The 21,590-nt window shown below is 37.7% G+C and overlaps 2 protein-coding genes and 1 pseudogene across 3 annotated transcripts; 2 read left to right on the top strand and 1 right to left on the bottom strand.

Annotated features, from left to right (window-relative positions):
• Positions 1–951: 951 nt before the first annotated feature.
• On the top strand, positions 952–3,429 carry LOC100704278 (cathepsin L1). 2 transcript variants are annotated; one of them, XM_003453205.4, is made up of 8 exons: positions 952–1,071; positions 1,326–1,430; positions 1,569–1,711; positions 1,836–2,033; positions 2,111–2,302; positions 2,692–2,854; positions 2,971–3,076; positions 3,229–3,429. In XM_003453205.4, the coding sequence occupies exons 2-8, from the start codon at positions 1,331–1,333 to the stop codon at positions 3,326–3,328; spliced, it is 1,002 nt and encodes a 333-aa protein (XP_003453253.1). In that variant the 5' UTR covers positions 952–1,071; positions 1,326–1,330; the 3' UTR covers positions 3,329–3,429. The 2 variants fall into 2 exon arrangements, with proteins under 2 accessions (XP_003453253.1, XP_013131825.1); XM_013276371.3 differs by having other exon boundaries at positions 1,004–1,071; positions 1,315–1,430.
• Positions 3,430–8,804: 5,375 nt separating this feature from the next.
• LOC100704545 (cathepsin L1-like) overlaps positions 8,805–21,590 on the top strand; it is a 37,846-nt pseudogene continuing 25,060 nt past the window's right edge.
• LOC100704815 (cathepsin L1) lies at positions 14,579–18,670 on the bottom strand. Its single transcript, XM_003453206.5, has 9 exons — positions 18,652–18,670; positions 17,041–17,125; positions 16,660–16,764; positions 16,266–16,408; positions 15,925–16,122; positions 15,648–15,839; positions 15,160–15,322; positions 14,941–15,046; positions 14,579–14,767 (listed from the first exon to the last, which is right to left on the bottom strand). The coding sequence occupies exons 3-9, from the start codon at positions 16,757–16,759 to the stop codon at positions 14,668–14,670; spliced, it is 1,002 nt and encodes a 333-aa protein (XP_003453254.1). The 5' UTR covers positions 16,760–16,764; positions 17,041–17,125; positions 18,652–18,670; the 3' UTR covers positions 14,579–14,667.

The following is a 21,590-nucleotide window of genomic DNA, read 5'->3' as shown; positions in this document are numbered from 1 at the left end:
ATAGAGCGCTTTGAGTACTCTGGGAGAGTAGAAAAGCGCTATATAAGAATCAGTCCATTCACTGTCTGAACAGAGTTTCGTCATGTTACTTTTGCACTATTATGTTCCGGCACATGTTGTTATTACATGGCTTGATTAAGGTACACATTATGCTGACATCTGGGGCCAGAGCTGAAACTGTTCTGGGCCAGCACAGGATCACCAGTGTGTCTGCAACTGGCAGATATGGCTTTGCTTCAAATTACCAGCTGAACACTGGTGACAAAGGGTATCCTTGTGATAGAGGAACACATGGCATCAGAATTAAGCAGAATCGGTTGTGTCTAAAGCACAGTTAAGCAGACCAAAAGTGAATATGTCATTGTAAGATCAATATATCAAACTTTGCTACTGAAAAATACAACTGGCATTAACAGAATGATGCTTGTAAGTACAACAACATGAGAGACAATTTTCCCAGAACTTTTGAAACCGATGTTGCGTAATCATGGTTGCATTATCCAACTCTCTTTGTGGTTACAGTAGCTTGCAATTGTACAGGAATCAAGTTACAAAACAGGTTGGTGATGAAAGTCAAATTAAATAACTTGACTTGACCATGTCTCTAAAGTGTGTATTTTAATTTTTTTAGATTATGCATTTTAATTATTTCAAAGGATTGCAGACTAAACTTGCTCCATTGGACTAATAAACCAAATGAAATTGTTTGTACTCAGCTGACTTAAACTATTTTCATTTGACATAAAGCAATTCAAAATCAAAAATGGAGCATCCAGTGATATCTCTAAAAGCTCTGTACAACTATAACAATAAATTGCAGGTTTAGTGATTATCCCACAAACAAATTTCAAAAGAATGACTCATGATACTTAAATTAACTAGTTCTCCTGTTTTTGTTAAATAAAATGTTGTTATGTGATCTTCTTCTAAATGTATAGCTCCACCTCTTTCTATATCTGACATTCTTTCTGCTTGATTACGAGCAGCTGGAATAGTTGTAGTCAGCTATATAAGCACTCCTCCCATGTGGTTATACTTCAGTCTTCAGGACAGACGCAGACACTGAGACAGGTAAGTAGCTACAACACAGATAATATGTAGACAAATGTAAATACACTTTTTAGTATTGTACCTGTGAAAGGAAAAAAACAGAGATTTATTCATTTGAAAACCATTTAGAGAGCGAGAATTTTTTAAAAAAGAAAGCAGGCAACAAAGTGCATACTGCAGTAATGGAAAGCGACATCAAACATCATGACAGAAAGCATTTTAAAGCTGATGTTGCACGTCACAAAGGATCTGTGTCTGTTTCACCTTGTTTTTAGTCGAGATGAAGTTGCTGTTTGTTGTTGCTGCTGTTCTGGCTGTATCCAGCTGTGCCAGCATCTCTCTGGAAGACATGGAGTTTCACGCCTGGAAACTCAAATTTGGTGAGAGAGTAGACTCTTCCTTCCTATTCTATTTTAGCCTTTTACCAAATGCTTTTAATCATGTTTGGCAGGAAATCTGTTACCTGATTGATTTTATTAGTTAATGATGACATTTCATTTTCCTTTTTCAACTGACAGAAAAATCCTACGATTCTCCATCAGAGGAGACTCAAAGGAAGCAGATCTGGCTCAGCAACCGTAAACTTGTGCTAAAGCACAATGCTTTGGCTGACCTGGGTTTGAAGTCCTATCACCTTGGAATGACCTACTTTGCTGATATGGTATGTGCAGAAAAAAGATGTTTTGGTTTTACCCTTCAGCATTTAAATTTTCATCAATATGTTTAGCTGTAATTCTAGATGCCATTTGTAAAACAAAAACATCATAAATGTCATCCCTCTACAGGAAAATGAAGAGTACAAAAAGCTGATTTCCCAGGGCTGCCTTGGCTCCTTCAATGCTTCTCTGCCTCGCCGTGGCTCTACCTTCAATCGGCTGCCTAAAGGTACAGTGCTGCCCGACACTGTTGACTGGAGGAAAAAGGGATACGTCACTAAAGTCAAGAATCAGCAGCAGTGTGGCTCCTGCTGGGCTTTCAGTGCAGTAAGTGCATCTAACTTAGTGTGTGCTACTTTTGTAACGTGGCTGTTGTCTGGTTTAAAACTGACTCCTCCTTGCAGACTGGTGCACTGGAGGGTCAGCACTTCAAGAAGACAGGAAGGCTGGTGTATCTGAGTGAGCAGCAGTTGGTTGATTGCAGTCGCAACTTTGGCAACCGTGGCTGCGATGGAGGCTGGATGAACAATGCCTTTAAGTACATCAAAGACAATGGAGGAATTCAAACTGAGGCATCATACCCTTATCAAGCTATGGTAAATAGACAGCAATATTTCAAAAACATGTCAGACCACATTTCTTGTTCATATAAATCACAATAGTTGAATGTACACTATCACGTGTTTATCACTTGACCTTCCTATCTCTTCCTAGATATTAAGGTTGGAGCTGCAGTTTAGCTCATTTAGAAAGTTTTATTAATCACAAAAGTATATGAAGTGGTGTACAATACTGCCAAAATATATAGTAGCTCCAAGAACCGTATAGTCCACAGTACAAGCTATTTTATTAATGTCTTAAAGATCCATCTTCTACACCATAGTGCTTTATAAATACTCTGTTTCCTATATAACTTTGATCACCACTTCATAATGTCTCACAGTAACAAAATGTAATGAATTATGAGATATATTCTCCCAATTAGGATGGACTATGCCATTACAACCCCAATTCTGTTGGTGCCATATGCAATGGTTATGTTGATGTGAGTCCGGATGAAGAAGCCTTGAAGGAGGCAGTGGCCACCATCGGACCGATATCTATAGCCATGGATGCTTCTCATGAGTCCTTCCAACTCTACCAATCAGGTGCAGTCATTGACACCCTTTAAGAATAGTGCCAACAAAAATATCTTCTAAAAGAAAAAGAAATAGAAAGTGTTTCTTTTTTTGTACTTCTCAGTCTGACTGACATGTATTTCCAGGGGTGTATGATGAGCACAGGTGCAACGACTATTACTTGAGCCATGGTATGCTGGTTGTGGGTTATGGTACTGAAGGTGGACTTGACTACTGGCTGATCAAGAACAGGTAAATACCCACATGTGATGATAACTTTTTAATTGATGTGCTTCACTCTTTTGAAAATTGGTGATCATTGTGTCTCTAAATGATATTGAACCATAGTGTGAACATTATTCATTCTTAGCTGCTAAATGTTGTTAATTTGTTTCTTTCTGTAGCTGGGGTCTTGGATGGGGAAAGATGGGCTACATTAAGATGGTCAGGAACAAACGCAACCAGTGTGGGATTGCTACTGCAGCAAGCTACCCTCTGGTGTGAAGAGGTGGAAAGTCCAGTGTAGTTTTTTCCTTCTGCTTTCACCAAAATGTTTTAAAGTCCCACTGAAACTTAATAAACTTCTGAGCATTTAGAAATGTGTGTGCACATGTGTGAATCTCTCTTTTCTCTGGTTCGTAATTCATTAAATACTTTTTATTAATACAATATGTTTAAATGTGTTTTCTGCTGCTCCTGCTGCTCCTGCTGCTGATAGTGCTGGAGGGCAGGGCTGTGTTGATGTGAGACTGTAGACTGTAAAAAGTCCATAGGAGAGATGGTAGCTGGTTAAACAAGTTTTATGAGATAATAAGAAAATGCAAAGATAGGTGACAGTGCTTGGAACCATAAGGCAACAAAAAACTGTGAGAAATAAACTAGGCTCTGCCTGTGAATCACTCTTTGCTTCTCTTCCTCCTTCTATTTCCTCATCTCATCTATCACTCTCCACTTGCTGTCCATCTGAGAACAAGGCACAAACTGCTATTGCAATAAACTATTATTTAATTATCCACACTCAACAACTCTTGCTCTTAATCTATAATAAAATGATGACGGAAAAATGTTATAGAAGCAAAACATTCCTGGAATACCTCTCCAACAACTGGTACATGTGTAATGTTACCTGTGCTCTTTGTAATTCAGCTGCTGAGGGATCCACTGCCTTTTGGTAGCCTCACACAGCTCCTACTGTTTCCTCCTCATGTCCTTACCAGGCATGTCTGGACAATATTATATAATGAGTAATAATTTAAAAAATCTATACACATAAAACACACACAAGCAAGTACATACAGTGACATTTTAGACCTTCTTCAGAATACTGTATATACTATGGCCACAAGTTTCCAGAATCCTTCCCTTATTATTTATTACTAGAGCTACAATAATAAAGCAATGAGGGGAAAAAAGTAATAAATTTATAATAATGTATTTATGATGATTCCATTTCCAAAAGTTGAATCTGTTCATCTGGACGTAGCGTTTTGTGGGAGAAACGTTTTGTCACTCATCCAAGTGACTTCTTCAGTCTCAGCTGACTGCAGGTTTCCCCAAACCTACCGCTACGTCCAGATGAACAGATTCAACTTTTGGAGATTTACTTTCCTGGATGATTGAGAATGCATCAAGACGATGATTCCATTTGTTTCACTATCCACTCTGTGCAGGGAGAAAGTTTATTACATTTTTAAACTGTAGAGATACAATAATTTTGCTGCTGTAAAATCAGCATTTTGTCTTGTTTAAAATATAAATCTAATATAATCTGTTTCTTAATGTATGTTCTTTAAAATACAGTGTGTGTTTAAATATCAGAATTATAAAAATTATTAATTATGTGGACATGCATATTAGAAAGTTTTTAGTGAAATATAAGTCCCCCAGAAAGGCAGGAAAAGCCCTTTAACTCACTCTGCCTCTCTTCCTCCTTCCATCTCCTCATCTGAGCTATCACTCTCCACTTGCTGTTCATCTGAGAAAAACAGTTTACTATTGAATTAATCTATTATTTAATTGTCCACATTTAAAAACTGTCACACCTAATCCATAATAAACTAATGATAGAAAATGTTATAGAAACATTCTTATGAAGCATTATTGGACTGTGTTATTATATTATGAGTAATAATTTAAAAAAATCTATATACATAAAACACACACACGCAGTGGCGGTCCTAGCCTGTTTGGCGCCCTGGGCGAACATTCCCTCTGGCGCCCTCCACCACCCCTTCGACACCCCCCCCCCAAAAAAATAAATAATAAATATAAAATAATGTATGTTTGACTATCCACTCTGTACAGGCAGAACGTTTATTAAATGCTTAAACTCTAGAGATACAATAATTTTGCTGCTGTAAAATAAGCATTTGTCATATTTAAAATATAAATCTGATATAATCTAAAACAAATCTAAATCTAAACAAACAGAAAAAAACACAAAAGATAGATAATACAAAAGTGTAAACCTATTAACTATAAATAAAAGTATTTAATAGTTAATAAGAACACTTGTAATTCTGTTGTGTTTGGTTTTGGTTTTGCATATAAATAAAAGAACTATTAGAGTCTTTCTTTAAACACATTAATCAAAGTTTCTATTGTATTTCTTGTGTTTCTTTTTGTTTTCCTACTAAAACAAAACAAAAACATTATACTCTACTTAAAACCAGTTACTCACTTGTTAAAATTCACATCTCCTTTTCTATAAAATACATAGAATTTGTGTTAAAAAATTATTTACATAAAAATAATTTACCAATAATTTAAAACTTTCTTCCTGTAAAAAAAATAAAATAAAATAAACACCCATCATTCTGATGTGAATTAAATAACATTTGTAGCCTTAAATTTCATTTAATTATATGCTAATTGGACCCTTAGTTATTGGCCATGTGATTTTAATCTTATTTTTTCTTTCCACAGTGATCCTACAGGAAAATCAGGACTGGAATTAAAGTTAGCCATTCAGTTATTCAAGTAAAATGAGAATATACTTCTTGTGCCATCAAACAAAAATATAACCCAACAAACAATCATGAGGGGAAAAAAAAGAAATACTTTGACATTTGAAATGTCTATTCAAGAATAACAAACAACTAAATCACTTTTGCTCTTAGTCATCTTTAATAATTCAGCATTCAGCTGTGATAATAGAGGCCAAGTTACGCAGGTCAGTCACTTTTGATGAAGAATATGAATTTAACAAAGAAGTCGATAAAGTAGATGGAAACTACAGGGCTTTGAGCTGTTATACTACATTATGGCAGTACTAGTTATCACTCCACCTTGAGGCATTACCTCTGGACTAGGACAAAAAAATTGCACAGCCCGTCATGGTCAGTCAAAACAGCGTAGACTATCCAGTTATGTTCACATAGTTGTGCAATTACTCAAAGCAATAATGAAGTTGAGTAGCTCATGCAAAAAATAGGAAATTGAATAATTAGTCACATAGTTACATTATTTTCTGTTTAAAATATGCAATACACTTTTACAACACAAAGATTGCCGCCTTACAATAGTAGTTTCTTCAGTAAGTCACTCTTCTCTACTACTATACCAGGAAAGCTATCGTTATCCAAAACCACAAGTAACATAGAATGTGCCATAATATGTTGCATAGTCTTTTCCCTCCACTTCTACCTGAACAATCTTGCTTGATTCAACAGATAGTGAAATGTGTTGATGTCAATTAATGATGTTATTCCCTAACAAACACAAAAACTACATCCTTAAAGCTTGAGTCCTGTAAAAGAGGCCTGGGAGCTTGAAGGTCCTGCAAAGGATCTTAGCTGTTCCCAGGATTGCGCTCTTCTGGACAGAGATCTCATATGTCATTCCTGATATCTGCTGGAGCCATTTGCTCAGTTTGAGGGTCACTACCCTGAGTGTCCACGTATCACTGCGACCATTGTTCAATTTGTCTTCCATATCTTCTCTAGCTCTTTTCTCAGCCTTGTTGTTGCTATCACTTGGTATTGCTACATCTACCACTGCATCTTTCTTCCTCTGCTATTCAACCATGACTATGTCTGATTGGTCAGTTAACACCATCTTGTCTGTCTGTATCTGGAAGTCTCACAGGATCTTAGCCTGGTCATTCTCAACCACCTTTGGGGACATATCCCACTTTGTCCTTGGGGCTTCCAGGCCATACTCAGCACAGAGTATGTTCCTGAGTATACACAGAGTGTTCCTCTATACTAAGCCAGCATTCCATGCATGGCCTGCCAGCATCTTGTACCCTGCTGTTATGTGCTGATTTGTCTCAGGAGAATCTCTAAACAGCCTGCACCTGGGTTCTTGTATGGTGTGCTAGACCCCACCCTTTATTGACCTTGTGCTTAGTGCTTGTTCCTGTGCTTCCATGATTAGTGCATCTGTGCTGTAATTCAGTCCAGCTTTGTCTAGTCATTGGTTGGATTTTTCATTATCACCAACTTCTTCTATCTGCTGGTACCACATGCCATATGTGGGCCTGTCCTTCCATCATGATTCCTCTTCTTGCTGTTCTTTTTTCTTGGGTTTCTGCTACCTGAGGTATTTACTAAGCACACGATCAGCTGTGGCTGTCTTTCTGATGTACTCATGGATGTTATACCTTTGTGTTATATTATTGTTTCATCCTGGATACTGGCACTGAAAGTCACTAGTCTTCTTCCTCCTTCCCTTCACTTACTGTAACATAGAGTCTCAGTTTCAGGATGCTAAGGAGGTTTCTTGTCTTGATGGCAGTACTTCCATCTCCTTCTCTGGTCCCAGCACTGATGACTCGGTGGATGTACATATTGATTGTTGTTCTTTGTCTTTAACTGACTCCTCTGTACTTGCCTTATACTCTTCGGGTATTTATCTGACTCATCAAGGATAGTGATGAGTCTGCATACAGATGTGGGTTTGAACAGCTGGCCCTATGGGCCAGTCAGAACAACCTACAGTTGAATATGCTCAAAACTGTAGAGATGACAGTGGACTTCAGGAGGAGCCCCTCTCCACTATCCCCCCTCACCTTACTCAATGGCACTGTGTCTGTTGTGGAAACCTTTGGGTTTCTGGAATCCACAATCTGCCAGGATCTGAAATAGGACCCAATATACACACTATCATCAAAAAGGCCCAGCAGAGGATCTACTTGTGTGCATCCACTCAAGAAGTTGAGCCACACAAACAGTGTGTGGCTCAACTTCCTGTTGAAAAAGAACTAATGTCTGAGAGATAAGCATTGAGAAAAAAGTGGTTCTGCGGAGACTCCTTATATGAAAGGACCAGAGTTCTGTGCTCTGTTCTGTGCCCCTGTTTCCAGACATATGTCAAAGAATTATATTTTCAAAGTAAACATAGGCTCACACAATACTGTATAATGGCAAATCTGGAGTCTGTAAAAAGCAGTCCAACAGCAACAGGGGACTAACCACATTGCAAACATGATAGAAATTAGCTTTGAAAGCCACATAAGTGCAAAGTGTCCACATTATCATCACATGGCTCAACTCATATTCAACTCATATTCAAGTGTTTCTCCATTCAGTGCTTCCCCAAATCAGCAACTCTACTTGACCTCAACTCCAGTAAACAACTGCTAGATGTGTAAAAAGCCAAGCATTCAGTGAAATCTCTAAAAGCTCTGTGACACATGTTCAAATCCTACAAATAAAACTGCAGATTCATTCATTGTCCTCAAAAATATTTCACCTCTGAACAAATGACTCATGATACTTAAATTCACTGTTTTTACTGACGCTGCATAAAAGGTTTCATTAAAAGTGGTGACATTCTACTCTCTTCCTAACATATAACTCCACCTTTTTCCATTTCTGACATTTTCTCGTTGTTAATAAACTACTGATAGTCACCAGACCGGAGTGAAGCAATCATAACTACAGTCAGCTATATCAGAACTCTTCTCTGATATAGACATATATCACAGATAGGTATCATGTGTTATACCTGAGTCTTTGTGACAGATGCAGATACTGAGACAGGTAAGTAGCTACAGACAACCCAACCCAACATAGACTGCATACTGTGGCAATGGGAAAGTGAAATTCAACATCATGACAGAAAGCATTTTAAAGCTGATGTTAAAAACATCAAAAACAAGCTGTTTAGTTTCATGCAAGTCAAAAAAGATCTTTTCTTTTTGTATTCAGTCAAGATGAAGTTGCTGCTTGTTGTTGCTGCTGTTCTGGCTGTATCCAGCTGTGCCAGCATCTCTCTGGAAGATCTGGAGTTTCATGCCTGGAAACTCAAAATTGGTTAGATGGTAGACTCTTTCTTTCCTCTATTATTTTCACATTTTCTCAAATGTTGATGATTATGTGTTGTGGAAAATCTCTTACTTGAAATGTCTTTATTCAAATTTATTGATATTTTTATTTAACAAATGTCCATGGTTCATTTTAATCTGTTCTTCTTTTGATGATTTCCCTTTCAACTGGCAGAAAAATCCTATGCCTCTCCATCAGAGAAGGCTCAAAGGAAGCAGATCTGGCTCAACAACCGCAAACTTGTGCTAATTCACAATGCTTTGGCAGACCAGGGTTTGAAGTCCTACTGCCTTGGGATGACCCAGTTTGCTGATATGGTATGTGCGGAAAAAGATCATTCAGGTGTTCCTCTTCACCATTTCAATTGTTATCAGTATGTTTATTTGAAATTGCTAAAACAACATTGTCAAAAACAACATCAGAAACTTAAAACATTTATTTTATTCCACTTCAGGAAAATCAAGAGTACAAAAAGCTGATTTCCCAGGGCTGCCTTGGCTCCTTCAATGATTCTCTGCCTCGACGTGGCTCTACCTTCAATCGGCTGCCTAAAGGTACAGTCCTGCCCAAAACTGTTGACTGGAGGGATAAGGGATACGTTACTAAAGTTTAGGATCAGCAGCAGTGTGGCTCCTGCTGGGCCTTCAGTGCAGTAAGTACATCTAACTTAGTGTATTTTTGTAACATGGAAAATTTTGTTCAACTGTTGGTTTAAAATTGACTCCTCCTTGCAGACTGGTGCACTGGAGGGTCAGCACTTCAAGAAGACAGGAAAGTTGGTGCCTCTAAGTGAGCAGCAGTTGGTCGACTGCTCTTGTAAATTTCGCAACAATGGCTGCAATGGAGACTTGATGAACTGGGCCTTTCAGTACATCAGAGACAATGGAGGAGTTGACACTGAGAAGTCCTACCGTTATGAGGCTAAAGTAATATGTCAAAAACATATCACACCTGATTTCTTGTTGATGTAAATCATAATTTGAAAGTCAGGTAATATAATTGTGATTATCCCTTCATAATATGTCAGTACAGTAAAGTGACATTTTCTCTCAATTAGGATGGACAATGCCGTTACAGGTCTAATTCTATTGGTGCCAAATGCAATGGTTATGTTGATGTAAGTCTATTTGAAGAAGCCCTCAAGGAAACCGTGGCTACTATCGGACCAATATCTGTGGCCACTGATATTTCTCATAAGTCGCTTCAGCTCTATGAATCAGGTGCAGACATTGAAACACTTTGTTGAAAATGCCTACAAAAATAACTTCAAATAGAAAGAGAAATGTGTTTTATTAGGGTTTTTATACTTAGTCTGTTGTTTTTCCAGGAGTGTATGATGAACACAGGTGCAGCAACATACACTTGAACCATGCTGTGCTGGCTGTGGGTTATGGCACTGAGAATGGACATGATTACTGGCTGGAAAAGAAAACATCCACATGTGATGGTCATATTAATTCATGTGCTTTTAACATTTAACTTCTTTTAACATTTATTGAGTGCTGATATGAAGCTACATAAAGACACTGTATTTATGGCTTCATAGTCAGAACATTATATCTCTATTAAACTATTAGTGTGAACAAAACTCATTCTCAGCTGCTAAATGTTGTTAATGTGTTTCTTTCTGTAGTTGAGGTCTTCATTGGGGAGACAAGGGATACATTAAGATGACCAGGAACAAAGACAACCAGTGTGGGATTGCTACTGCAGCAAGCTACACTCTGGTCTGAAGAGGTGAAAGCAAACTCATCTGCATCTTTTTTCTTCTGCTTTGACCAAAATGTGTTTAAAATGCCATTTTAACATAATAAACTTCTGCACATTTAAAATATGTGTGCATTCTACAGTTTAATCACTGGTTTTTATTTAAAAAAATAATTAAATTCATCACATTATATAAGACAGTACCATCTTGTTCATGGCGTTTAGCGTCTCTTTTCCCTGGTTGATAACGAATGGAATAACTTTATACAGACTGTAACATATTTCCTTGTGTGTTTTCACTGTTGGTTTAATAACCATGAGGTGGTTTAAGCATTAGAAACTGGTCTTTTAATCAATCCACTGTTATACAGACAGATATTCAGCACCTGTTGAGATGCATTTCTATCTTGTTTTCTGCAGATTTTCTGCAGACAGGCATTTATAGTTTTAATTTGGTCAACATTTATGAGTATCCAATATTTTTATTAATTTAAAATTAATAAACATTAACAGTCTGTAGAATGTCAAAGATAAATTATTACGAGTCTTTTTCACATAGATTGGTGGACTGTATTTATTTATTTCTGGTTTTGAAATATTTTTTAAAAAAAGACTATCTATGATTCATTTGTGAAATTCATAAACATATTAACATGAAATTTAAAAAAAATATTTACTGTTGTGAAACTTGATGCAAAATGCTAGTAAAACAAAACCTTTCATATAAAATGCAATTATGACAACAAAGATGGAAACCATTGGAGATAAACTTGCTGTCATGTCCGGGTTTAAATTTAAAAGCAGACAAATTTTACCTTTTCAATTCCTTAATTGAAGTACTTTATTATGGTGGATGAAATCCACTGGTTTGTGTATGATTACATACCCAGTAGGAAAAAGACCAGAGTTGAAACAGATCATTTGAACAAGAAAAAGTACTTTAAAAGTACAAAAACATTGTTGCTAAGCTTGAAACTGGAATAACTTTTTCTTGCCACTATTTGAGCTCAGCTTGTGTTGCATTATTTGGAGATAAATATTCGGCTAAGGGCATCGCTTTTCATGGCATTAACTTTTGATATACTGTCACATTTGCTTACATTGGTTTTGACACTGCTGATAGCCACACCATTTTTCTTCATTTGGTTCCCTCACTAACCTTTCTTTCTTTCTGTCTTTCTTTTGTGAAAACACATGACTCTGACTTCACATCAACAGTCACCCTGACTGAATAAATTAGCTGTGCTGTAAAGAGCAGTCCTGCTGAGGTTGGACTAAACCATTTTGTTTCATAAGTGGTAAAAGTGGAATCGAAGAGCCTATGGTATTCTTCTGGAAATTTTAGTCACCCAACTGATTCATTCAGGCAATTTCAGGTTACTCGGAAACAAATAAAACACACACACAGACACCAAAACAAACTTTTCATTCGAGTCTTGCCAGGGCCCCTCCTGCCAATGAAGTCCTGGGTTGTCAGTTCTACTTTCCCCAATTACAACCTCTGACAGCGAGTCTGAGAAATAGTTTCTTCCCAGAAGAACCCTTAACTTCTGTCACCATCTTATGGCCTTGCCTAGACACTCCTCTCTGCACGTACACCATGTTTGACATGTATGGCATAGCATATGTACATACCATTAGTGCACTGAACTGTCCAGGAAAACACAAAATTATTCCACCTCACTTTGGTTTACCATGCATTTTACAATGTGAAAAGCATAACATGATTGGATAATTTTTTTTTAAAAAGAGCATCTCAGAGAGGCAGAGTTTCTTTTAGGTAAAGATGGGAAGAAGGTGAACAATATACAAAATTGAGGAAAATTGCACAATTAGGCAGAATCTCAGCATCTAAAGTGCATAATATCATCAAAAGATTCAGAGAATCTGGAGAAATCTCTGGTGCAAGGAACAAGGGCAAAATCAATATTAGATGCCTGTGATCTACTTGCTCTTGGGTGGTACTGCAATGAAAACAAGCACATACTGAAAGAAGCTCTTTGAAATCAGTCATTTGTATACTTTTCTCTGGTGATGGGATGGGATTAACTGGTTTGTTATTCAAGATTACATTTATGTATTCTTACATGGAAAGGGAGAAAGTAAGAAAGAAAGAAAGAGAGGGAGAAAAGAGAAAGAGAGGGAAGAAAAACAGAGGGGAAGAGGGAGAGTGAGAAAAGGCACTTAAAAAATCACCTACATCACCTGTTGAGAGTAGAAAAAAACAACAGAAGAGAAAACAAGCAAAAAAGAGAGCAACATAACAAGCACAACACCATCGCAATAATCTAGATAACAGTAAATAACAGTAGATACTAAATATTGAATGTTATTGTGCAGCACGCAAGATCGGCACCGAGCTTTGAGGCAGCAGCCAAAAAAAGTGTAGTTTGTGTCTGTGAACACCCGTGTGTCCACCTGTGTGCACACCTGTGTGGATGAGCGCACTTGTATTCAAAAGGTTTCTCCATGTAACGATCTGCTAGAGGGTGTGGGTAGCATTAGCCCCATCCCCCAGGCCATGAAGCAGGCATGGAGGAATCCGAGCCCCAGACATCCAGAGGCCCCAGAGTGCAATAGCCCAAGGAGGACTATTGGAGGGGCAACCGTGCCACCCTCCTGGGAAGAGCTGAGGAGAGCCCCAGACAAGGGGTCACCCAGCAGCCACGGAGCAGAAGCCAGAGGGGGCTGCAGTGACCTTCTCGCGGGCTCTGCCGGCAGCCAGCTGTGCCAGAGTGGACCAAGCCAGAGGCCCAAGGGCCCCCCACCCCTCCAAGCAGCCACTGGGAGTGAGCTGGTGCATACCTGAGCGCCCAGCCGACACACCGACATCTGAGGGCATCAGCCACTGGTAGGGAGTGTGGTGGGGGGAGATAGTCCTCCATACCTTGGAGGTCCTCAGATGTTCCCAGAGAGGTGGAATCTACGACCTGACCTGACCTGACATATAGACACAGGCATATAGGCACACACCAACACAAACATGCATACATAGACAAATACTCGGCATTCACCCAATGTGGAGACAGACACAAAAAGACACTGTACACACAATACACACAGAGTGCTGTATCAAAGCATATTAATGGAAAGTTGAGTTGAAGGGAAAAAATATGGCAGGAAAAGCGTGCAAGGAACAGGGATGACCAGATTGTTAGCAAGAAGTGGACTGAGGCTGGTGTGACAGCATCAAGAGCCATCACATGCAGATAACATCAGGAAGGGGATACAACTGTCACATTCTTAATTTCAAGCCACTTCAGAACCAGAGACAGAAATATCTTACATGAACTTTGGAGGAAAATAATTGACTATTACCCAATGGTCCAAAGTCCTCTTTTCAGATTAAAGTAAATTTTGCATTTCACAAATCATGGTCCTGGCATCTGGAGGATGAATGGAGAAGCGCAGAAGCCCCAACTGTGTACTGATTTTTCAGATGTTGTGCACTGTTGTCTTGTAAGCTGCTTTCTGATTGACCTTAGGATAGTATTTAATATTGTAGACATTTCTTAATGGAACAAAAAATGTGTATGAAAAAAGAAGTCTAATCAGTGATTCAGATTTATTCTCTGGGAGAAAATTTGCAGGAAAGTGGACAGAAATGGATCACACAGGTGCAGAATATCTCTGTCTGGATAATACTTTCTAATACTAAAACCACTGCATTGTTATTGAGCTATGCACTACCAAGAGAGTTAAAACACATAAGGAAATGTATTCAGTATTTATAAAATTATTCTATGAATTACCGAAAAAAATGCACACATATTTTTAAATGCTCAGAAATTTATTATGTTTCAATGGCACTTTAAACACATTTTGGTCAAAGCAGAAGAAAAAAGATGCAGATGAGTTTCCATCTCTTCAGACCAGAGGGTAGCTTGCTGCAGTAGCAATCCCACACTGGTTGCCTTTGTTCCTGGTCATCTTAATGTATCCCTTGTCTCCCCATTGAAGACCCCAGCTACAGAAAGAAACACATTAGCAACATTTGGCAGGTACAAGTTCAATAGCATGTAGAGACATAATGATCTGATTGTGAAGCCATAAAAGATGCATTTGTGCAGTTATCTATCACCACTCAATAAATGTTAAAGCACACGAATGAAAAAATGACCATCATATGCGGGTATTTACCTGTTCTTGATCAGCCAGTAGTCATGTCCACCTTCAGTACCATAACCCACAACCAGCATAGCATGGGTCACGTGTTTTTTGTTGCACCTGTGCTCATCATACACCCCTAGAAATACATGTCAGTCAGACTGAGAAGTACAAAAAGAAACACTTTCTATTTCTTTTTCTTTTTGAAGATATTTTGTTGGCAGTTTTCACACAGGGTGTCAATGTCTGCACCTGATTGGTAGAGTTGGAAGGACTCATGAGAAGCATCCACGGCTATAGATATCGGTCCAATGGTGGCCACTGCCTGCTTCAGGGCAGCTTCATCCGGACTCACATCAACATGACCACTGCATATGGCACCAACAGAATTGGGGTTGTAATGGCATATTCCATCCTTATTGAGAGAAAATATATCATAATTCATTGCAAGTTTTTTTTTTTACTGCAGAATATTTACAAAGTACTATGTTGTTAAGAAAGTAACTTTCAATGTGGGCTATACAGGACTTGGAGCTATTACATATTTTCGCAATACTATACACCACTTCATACACTTTTGTGATTAATAACACTTTCTAAATAAGCTGAGCTGCAGCTCCAACTTTGATATCTAGGAAGAGATAGGAAGGTCTAGTGATAAACACGTGATACTGTAAATCCAACTATTGTTAACAAGAAATGTGTTCTGACATGATTTTGAAATATTGCTGTCTATTTACCTTGGCCTTATAAGGGTATGAATCCTCAGTGTCAAGACCTCCATTGTATCTGATGTACTGAAAGGCCGGGTTCATCCAGCCTCCATTGCAGCCATGGTTGCCAAAGCTGCGAGAGCAGTCGACCAACTGCTGCTCACTCAGAGACACCAACTTTCTTGTCTTCCTGAAGTGCTGTCCCTCCAGTGCACCAGTCTGCAACAAGTATGAGTCCATTTTAAACCAACAGTTGAACAAAATTTTCCACGTTACAAAAACACAATAATTTATATGCACTTACTGCACTGAAAGCCCAGCAGGAGCCACACTCTTTCTGATGCTTGACTTTAGTGACATATCCCTGTTTCCTCCAGTCAACAGTTTTGGGCAATTTAGTACCTTTAGGCAGCCGATTGAAGGTAGAGCCACGGCGATGCAGAGAGGCATTGAAGGAGCCAAGGCAGCCCTGGGAAATCAGCTTTTTGTACTCTTGATTTTCCTGTTAAGGAACATATGGGTTTCTTTATTTTGTTTGATTTTTTTTTTTTCTAAATGCCTTTTTTGCAATTGTAACTGAACATATTAATTATATTTCATATGGTGATAATAAAACCTGATTGACATCTTTTTTTCTGCACATACCATGTCTGCAAAGTAGGTCATTCCAAGGTGGAAGGACTTCAAACCTTGGTCCGCCAAGGCGTTGTGAATTAGCACAAGTTTACGGTTGTTGAGCCAGACTTGCTTCCTGTGAGTCTCCTCTGATGGAGAGTCATAGGATTTTTCTGCCAGTAGAAAAAGGAAATCATCAAAAGAAGAACAAATTAAAATGATCCATGGACATTTGTTAATTAAAAATAACCATAAATTATTAATAAATATGAATAAATACATGTGATCATTAACTATTAAAAATCAGCAGGTAACAGATAGTTACCTACTGATAGCAATAGGTAGTAGGTAACAGATTTCCTACTAAACATAATCAACAACATCTGGCTGTTAAAAAGAAGAGAGGAAGAGTCTATTGTCTCACTAAACTTGAGCTTCCAGGCGTGAAACTCCATGTCTTCCAGGGAGATGCTGGCACAGCTGGATACAACCAGAACAGCAGCAACAACAAGCAGCAACTTCATCTTGACTGAACACAAAGAAAAAATATCTTTTTTGACTTGCATGAAACTAAACAGCTTGTTTTTGATGTTTTTAACATCAGCTTTAAAATGCTTTCTGTCATGATGTTGAATTTCACTTTCCCATTGCCACAGTATGCAGTCTATGTCCTCTTGCTTTTAGTTATTTCATTCATCTTTTCCCCTAAATCTTTTGCTGCATTTTCTTTTCACAGGTACAATACTGAAAAGTGTCTATATGTGTATACAGTTGTCTATATGTTATCTGTGCTGTAGCTACTTACCTGTCTCAGTGTCTGGGTCTGTCCTGAAGACTGAAATATGACCACGCCGGAGGAGTTCTTATGTAGTTCACTACAGCTATGTCAGCTGCTCAAAACAAACAGAAAGAATGTCAAATATGTTTCTGGAGGTGGAGTTATGCATTAAGAAGAGGATCACATGACACCACTGTTTTGAAACATTTTATTCATTAAAAACTAGTAAATTTAAATATCATTGAATCATTCTTTCAAGCTTAAAACTGTTTTGGCAAAATCACTACATTTACACTTTGTGGTATGAATTCACAAAGATGTACAGAGCCTTTAGAAATTTCACTGAATGCTTGGCTTTTCCAGCCTCCCACAATTTTTCACTGGAGTAGAGGTCAGGCGGAGAAACATGAAGACAGTCAGGAGTCCTTGGTCTTCATTGTTCTCCAGTAACTTTCTTGAGTTCTGATGTGTTTGGCAACATTGTCCTGTTTGAGTATGACTTGAGCCATGAGTTGAAGTTGGATGATGAGATCCCAGCTTTGTCAAGCTATGTTTGATTATGACAATATGAATTAGTATGCTTAAAAGTTGAAAGTTGGTCAAATATATTGAACATAATACAATTTGAAATCTGCACCACTCAGACATTTCTTTAAAATCCATTTTGGCTTGTTAACACAACAGACATGAGACTCAACCAGTCTTAGGCTCCATTACTATGTTATGATGTTCACATTTGTCAGCCAAATCACCTATTATTTTCCCCCTTCTTTTTCTGTCTACTCACATTTGACAAATGATAAACACTGACAAACCAAGAGGAGACACTGCTTTCAAAAAGTTTTCCAGTTTTCTCATTTGTCCAAGGTTTTCAAGCTGAAGGCCATAGAAGCTGCCAGTGTTTCACACAGAGTCCACATTTCAGAGTTTTTGACCTACAAAACTGTCCAATTTTGGATTATTCATAGTTTCATTATCAAATGAAACTAGTTTAGGTCAGTTTAAATTAGTACAAACAATGAATCCAAGTATATTAATCCAGTGAAATATGTAATATGCGGTCTATAGGAGTCATTAAAAAATTCACTTTGGAGACATGGTGGAGTTATTAATTTTATTTAATTTCAGCCACCAGCTTATTTTGTAACTTGATGCCTCTTGTACTGTTGCAAGCCACTGTAACCACACAGAGACTTGCATAATGCAACCACGATTATGCAACAAAATGGGTTTGAAAGGTTGTGGGAAGATTCTCTCTCATGTTGTTTTACTTACAAGCACCATTCTGATTGGATGCTTTTTTCAGTAAAAGACACTTTTCACACTTTGTTTCAGCTTGATGTATTGACATGTTCACTTTTGGTCTGTTAATTGTGCTTTATACACAACTGATCCTGTGCAACAAATGTGCATAATTATGATGTCTCTATTCCCTGTTAAATCCAGAATCAAATACAAAATTGTGTTCCTCACACACATGGTCTTGAATAATCAGATCACAGCTTGTTTCAAAGACCTCACAGCAGTGGCAACTAGTGGTTAAAAAAAAGGTTGCTGTTTTCTTTTTATTTCTTAAACCTTCTTTTCAAGTTAAACTTGAAACAGCAGACATGGAAAGTAAAAGAAGCCATTTCTCACCAGATATCCAGTTAGCCAACTATGCTTGTCATAAAGCATCCTGGAGAACATCGGCGTATATGCTCTCCCATGATCCATGACTTGCTGCTGAATATTCAAATCTGGTCGGTCTGGTCCAAGCTCTTGCGAGCCCTCCAGCCCCTATTCCAGCTCCCAGTGTGGATTTGGGAGACACACCCTCTCTACTTTTAAGATTAGTCTTAAAACTTTTGTTTTTGAGAAAGCTTATAGTGAGGGCTGGATCAGATGACTCTGAACTATCCAATAGTTATACCTAGGCTTCCCATGATGAACTGAGCATTTCTTTACTCATCTCTTTCACTCACTACGTGTTTATACACCACTCTGCAATGAATCATTAGTTATTATTAATCTCTGGCTCTCTTCCTCAGTGTGTCTTTTGTTCTGTCATCCTCCCCTTACCCCCAACTGGTCATGGCCGATGGCTCCTTTGAAAAGCTGGTGAGGAAGCCAGTGAGGAAAGAAGCTAGCCATATTGCTACCCTTCCCAGAGGTTTCCTCCTGTTAAAAGAGAGTTTTTCCTTCCCACTGTAACCAAGTGCTTGTTTATACAGGATAAATAACTATATGTATATTGTGTATTTGTTGTACAGTGTCCTTGGGTGCTCTGAAAGGCGCTATTTTTAAATAAAATGTATTATTATTATTATTATTATTATTATTATCATTACTAAAATAGGTTAATTATCTGTGCAATGGTGGGACTTAAAAGCCATTTTCTCGCAATGTTCTTTGATGTTATCAAACACTAAAGTTAGAAATGTCATATAAGGCAGTTTAACAGTCTTGTGGTTATACTTGTTGAGTTAGTAATGCATGAAAACATTGCTTAAAGAAACACAGAGTGGCTTATGAAAGATGTTTTAGGGGAAACTGGTGTTTCTGGTGTGTTTCTGGGGGGTTTTCTGGCCTGTTTCTGGTTTAAGCAAGGCATTTTGAAAAAGCTGGTGTGTTTGTGGATGATGAAATAAGATTTAAAAATACATATGGGTTTGAAAGGCTGTGGGATTCTTCTGTCTCCTGTTGGTCTAGTTACAGGCACCGTTCTGTTAATACTGCTAATCTCACACTTTTTGTTAGAAAATGACATTTAACGCTTATTTCCTCTCCTAAGAGATAATTTAAAAACCTCTGCTTATTTGAGCAAAGCTTGATGTTTTGATTTTCCAATGACATTTTCACTTTTGTTCTGCTTGTTGTTGGAAACCAGCTGATCCTGTTCAAATATAGTTGTTTAATTCTGATGCCATGTGCTCCTTTATCACAAGGATACACTTTGTCACAAAGGTTCAGCTGAAGATTTGAGGCAAGCAATATTTATAAGCTTTTGAGACACACATCAAATCTGTCATCTAAATGCAGCTTCATAGAAATTCGGCACAACTCATAGAAATTCGAAATAAGGATAATTTTACTATACAGTGAAGGTCCTACAAGTTTAGAGAGCAAACCCCAACAGTCAGATCATCCTCTAGTGGCTGCATCTTTCCATTGAGTTGCAAACCTCAGACAAGCAAAAATCTTTGGGAAAAGTAATGTCTTTCTCTCTGGTTACTCCTGTCTTTGAACAAATGTTTTTCTGTTTTTAACGTTCCTTTCTAAACCACATCTCAGAAGGATAAACAAGGGTTGAAAGGCCATTTTACTTAAAAATACAAGCGTGGAACTAGTGGCATTAACAAAACGGTGCTTGTAAGTAGACCAACAGGAGACAGAATTATCCCACAGCCTTTCAAACCCATAAGTATTTTAAAATTCTATTGCATTAGTAGAAATATACCAGAAAAACACCGGCTTCTTCATAATGACTTGCTTAAACCAGAAACACACCAAGAAAAAAATACACAAAAAATGAAACACACCAGAAACATCTGGCATTTTGAGGAAGCGGGCATTTCTGGTGTTTTTCTCACTAATGAAATAAAAATTTAAAATAGTAGAATGACATTAGTTCTTCACAAGAAAAAAGAAAAAAATTAAGTCACTCAGATATTTTCATCTATTAATAACTCACCCAGAATATCTACAAGACCATTAGACTTAAGTTTTTGATAACACTAAAGGAAGACTAACAGAAAAAAGCTTTTATGTTACATCATTCGATATTTCTAATTATTATACAGGTTTTTGATTACTTTATTTAAACTCCAAGTGCTCTTTTATCTAAAAATTAATTTTAGGCCAAAGTATAATAAAACAAAATTGTATTTAAATATTTCTTACTTTGCAGTAATGTAGTAATGAAGGTATCATAGATGTTTATTAATAGTGGTATACAAACAGTTCATTATTGACTCCACTAATGACCACTAGAAAATGTTGTAGAGACATATGGATAAAGAAAGAGAGGGAACCTACAGAAACTCCTTGTTCATAGGGCCCAGAGTTGTGTGCTGTGCCCCTGTTTCCCAGACATATTAGAAAAGAATGTTTACACAGTGAACACATATTTATAACCAGTTACTACGTATGTAATGGGCTCCTCCTCAACTATATGGTCTTTGAAGTGGGATAAAAAAAAGTTCTCTCTGTATAAAACTGGAGCTTACACAGTGCAATGTCACATTTAAAGTTTGCAGTCAGGATTGATACTCACACTCCAAAAAATGACTTGAGACCAAAGAAGACCAAGCAATGCTAATTGTCATCAGTGTTTCTCCACCTGACCTCAACTCTAGTGAACAACTCTGGGCGGCTTAAAAAGCCAAGCATTCAGTGAAATCTCTAGAAGCTCTGCACAAAATGATCAAATCCTACAAAAAACGGCAAATTGATTCATTGTCCTCAAAATTACTCCTGACACTCCTTAAATTAACTGTTTTTGCAGAAGTTAAATAAACTATTTTCTTAAAACAGTGGACTCATGTAAAAATATAAAGCTCCACCTTTTTCCCTTTCTGTCATTCTTTCACTTTGTT

Source organism: Oreochromis niloticus, linkage group LG19, assembly GCF_001858045.2.
Source record: "Oreochromis niloticus isolate F11D_XX linkage group LG19, O_niloticus_UMD_NMBU, whole genome shotgun sequence".
NCBI classification, from domain to species: domain Eukaryota; kingdom Metazoa; phylum Chordata; class Actinopteri; order Cichliformes; family Cichlidae; genus Oreochromis; species Oreochromis niloticus.
The sequence above is the reverse complement of the archived record's forward strand: the minus strand, read 5'-3'. Positions and strand labels throughout refer to the sequence as shown.

Coding starts and splice junctions, on each gene's coding strand:
- LOC100704278 (XM_003453205.4), top strand. CDS start 1,331: ATGAAGTTGCTGTTTGTTGTTGCTGCTGTTCTGGCTGTATCCAGCTGT. Junction 2,034..2,110: donor CCTGCTGGGCTTTCAGTGCA/GTAAGTGCATCT, acceptor TCCTCCTTGCAG/ACTGGTGCACTGGAGGGTCA. Junction 2,303..2,691: donor CATACCCTTATCAAGCTATG/GTAAATAGACAG, acceptor TCTCCCAATTAG/GATGGACTATGCCATTACAA.
- LOC100704815 (XM_003453206.5), bottom strand. CDS start 16,759: ATGAAGTTGCTGCTTGTTGTTGCTGCTGTTCTGGTTGTATCCAGCTGT. Junction 16,123..16,265: donor TGACCTACTTTGCAGACATG/GTATGTGCAGAA, acceptor GTTCCTTAACAG/GAAAATCAAGAGTACAAAAA. Junction 15,323..15,647: donor CATACCCTTATAAGGCCAAG/GTAAATAGACAG, acceptor TCTCTCAATAAG/GATGGAATATGCCATTACAA.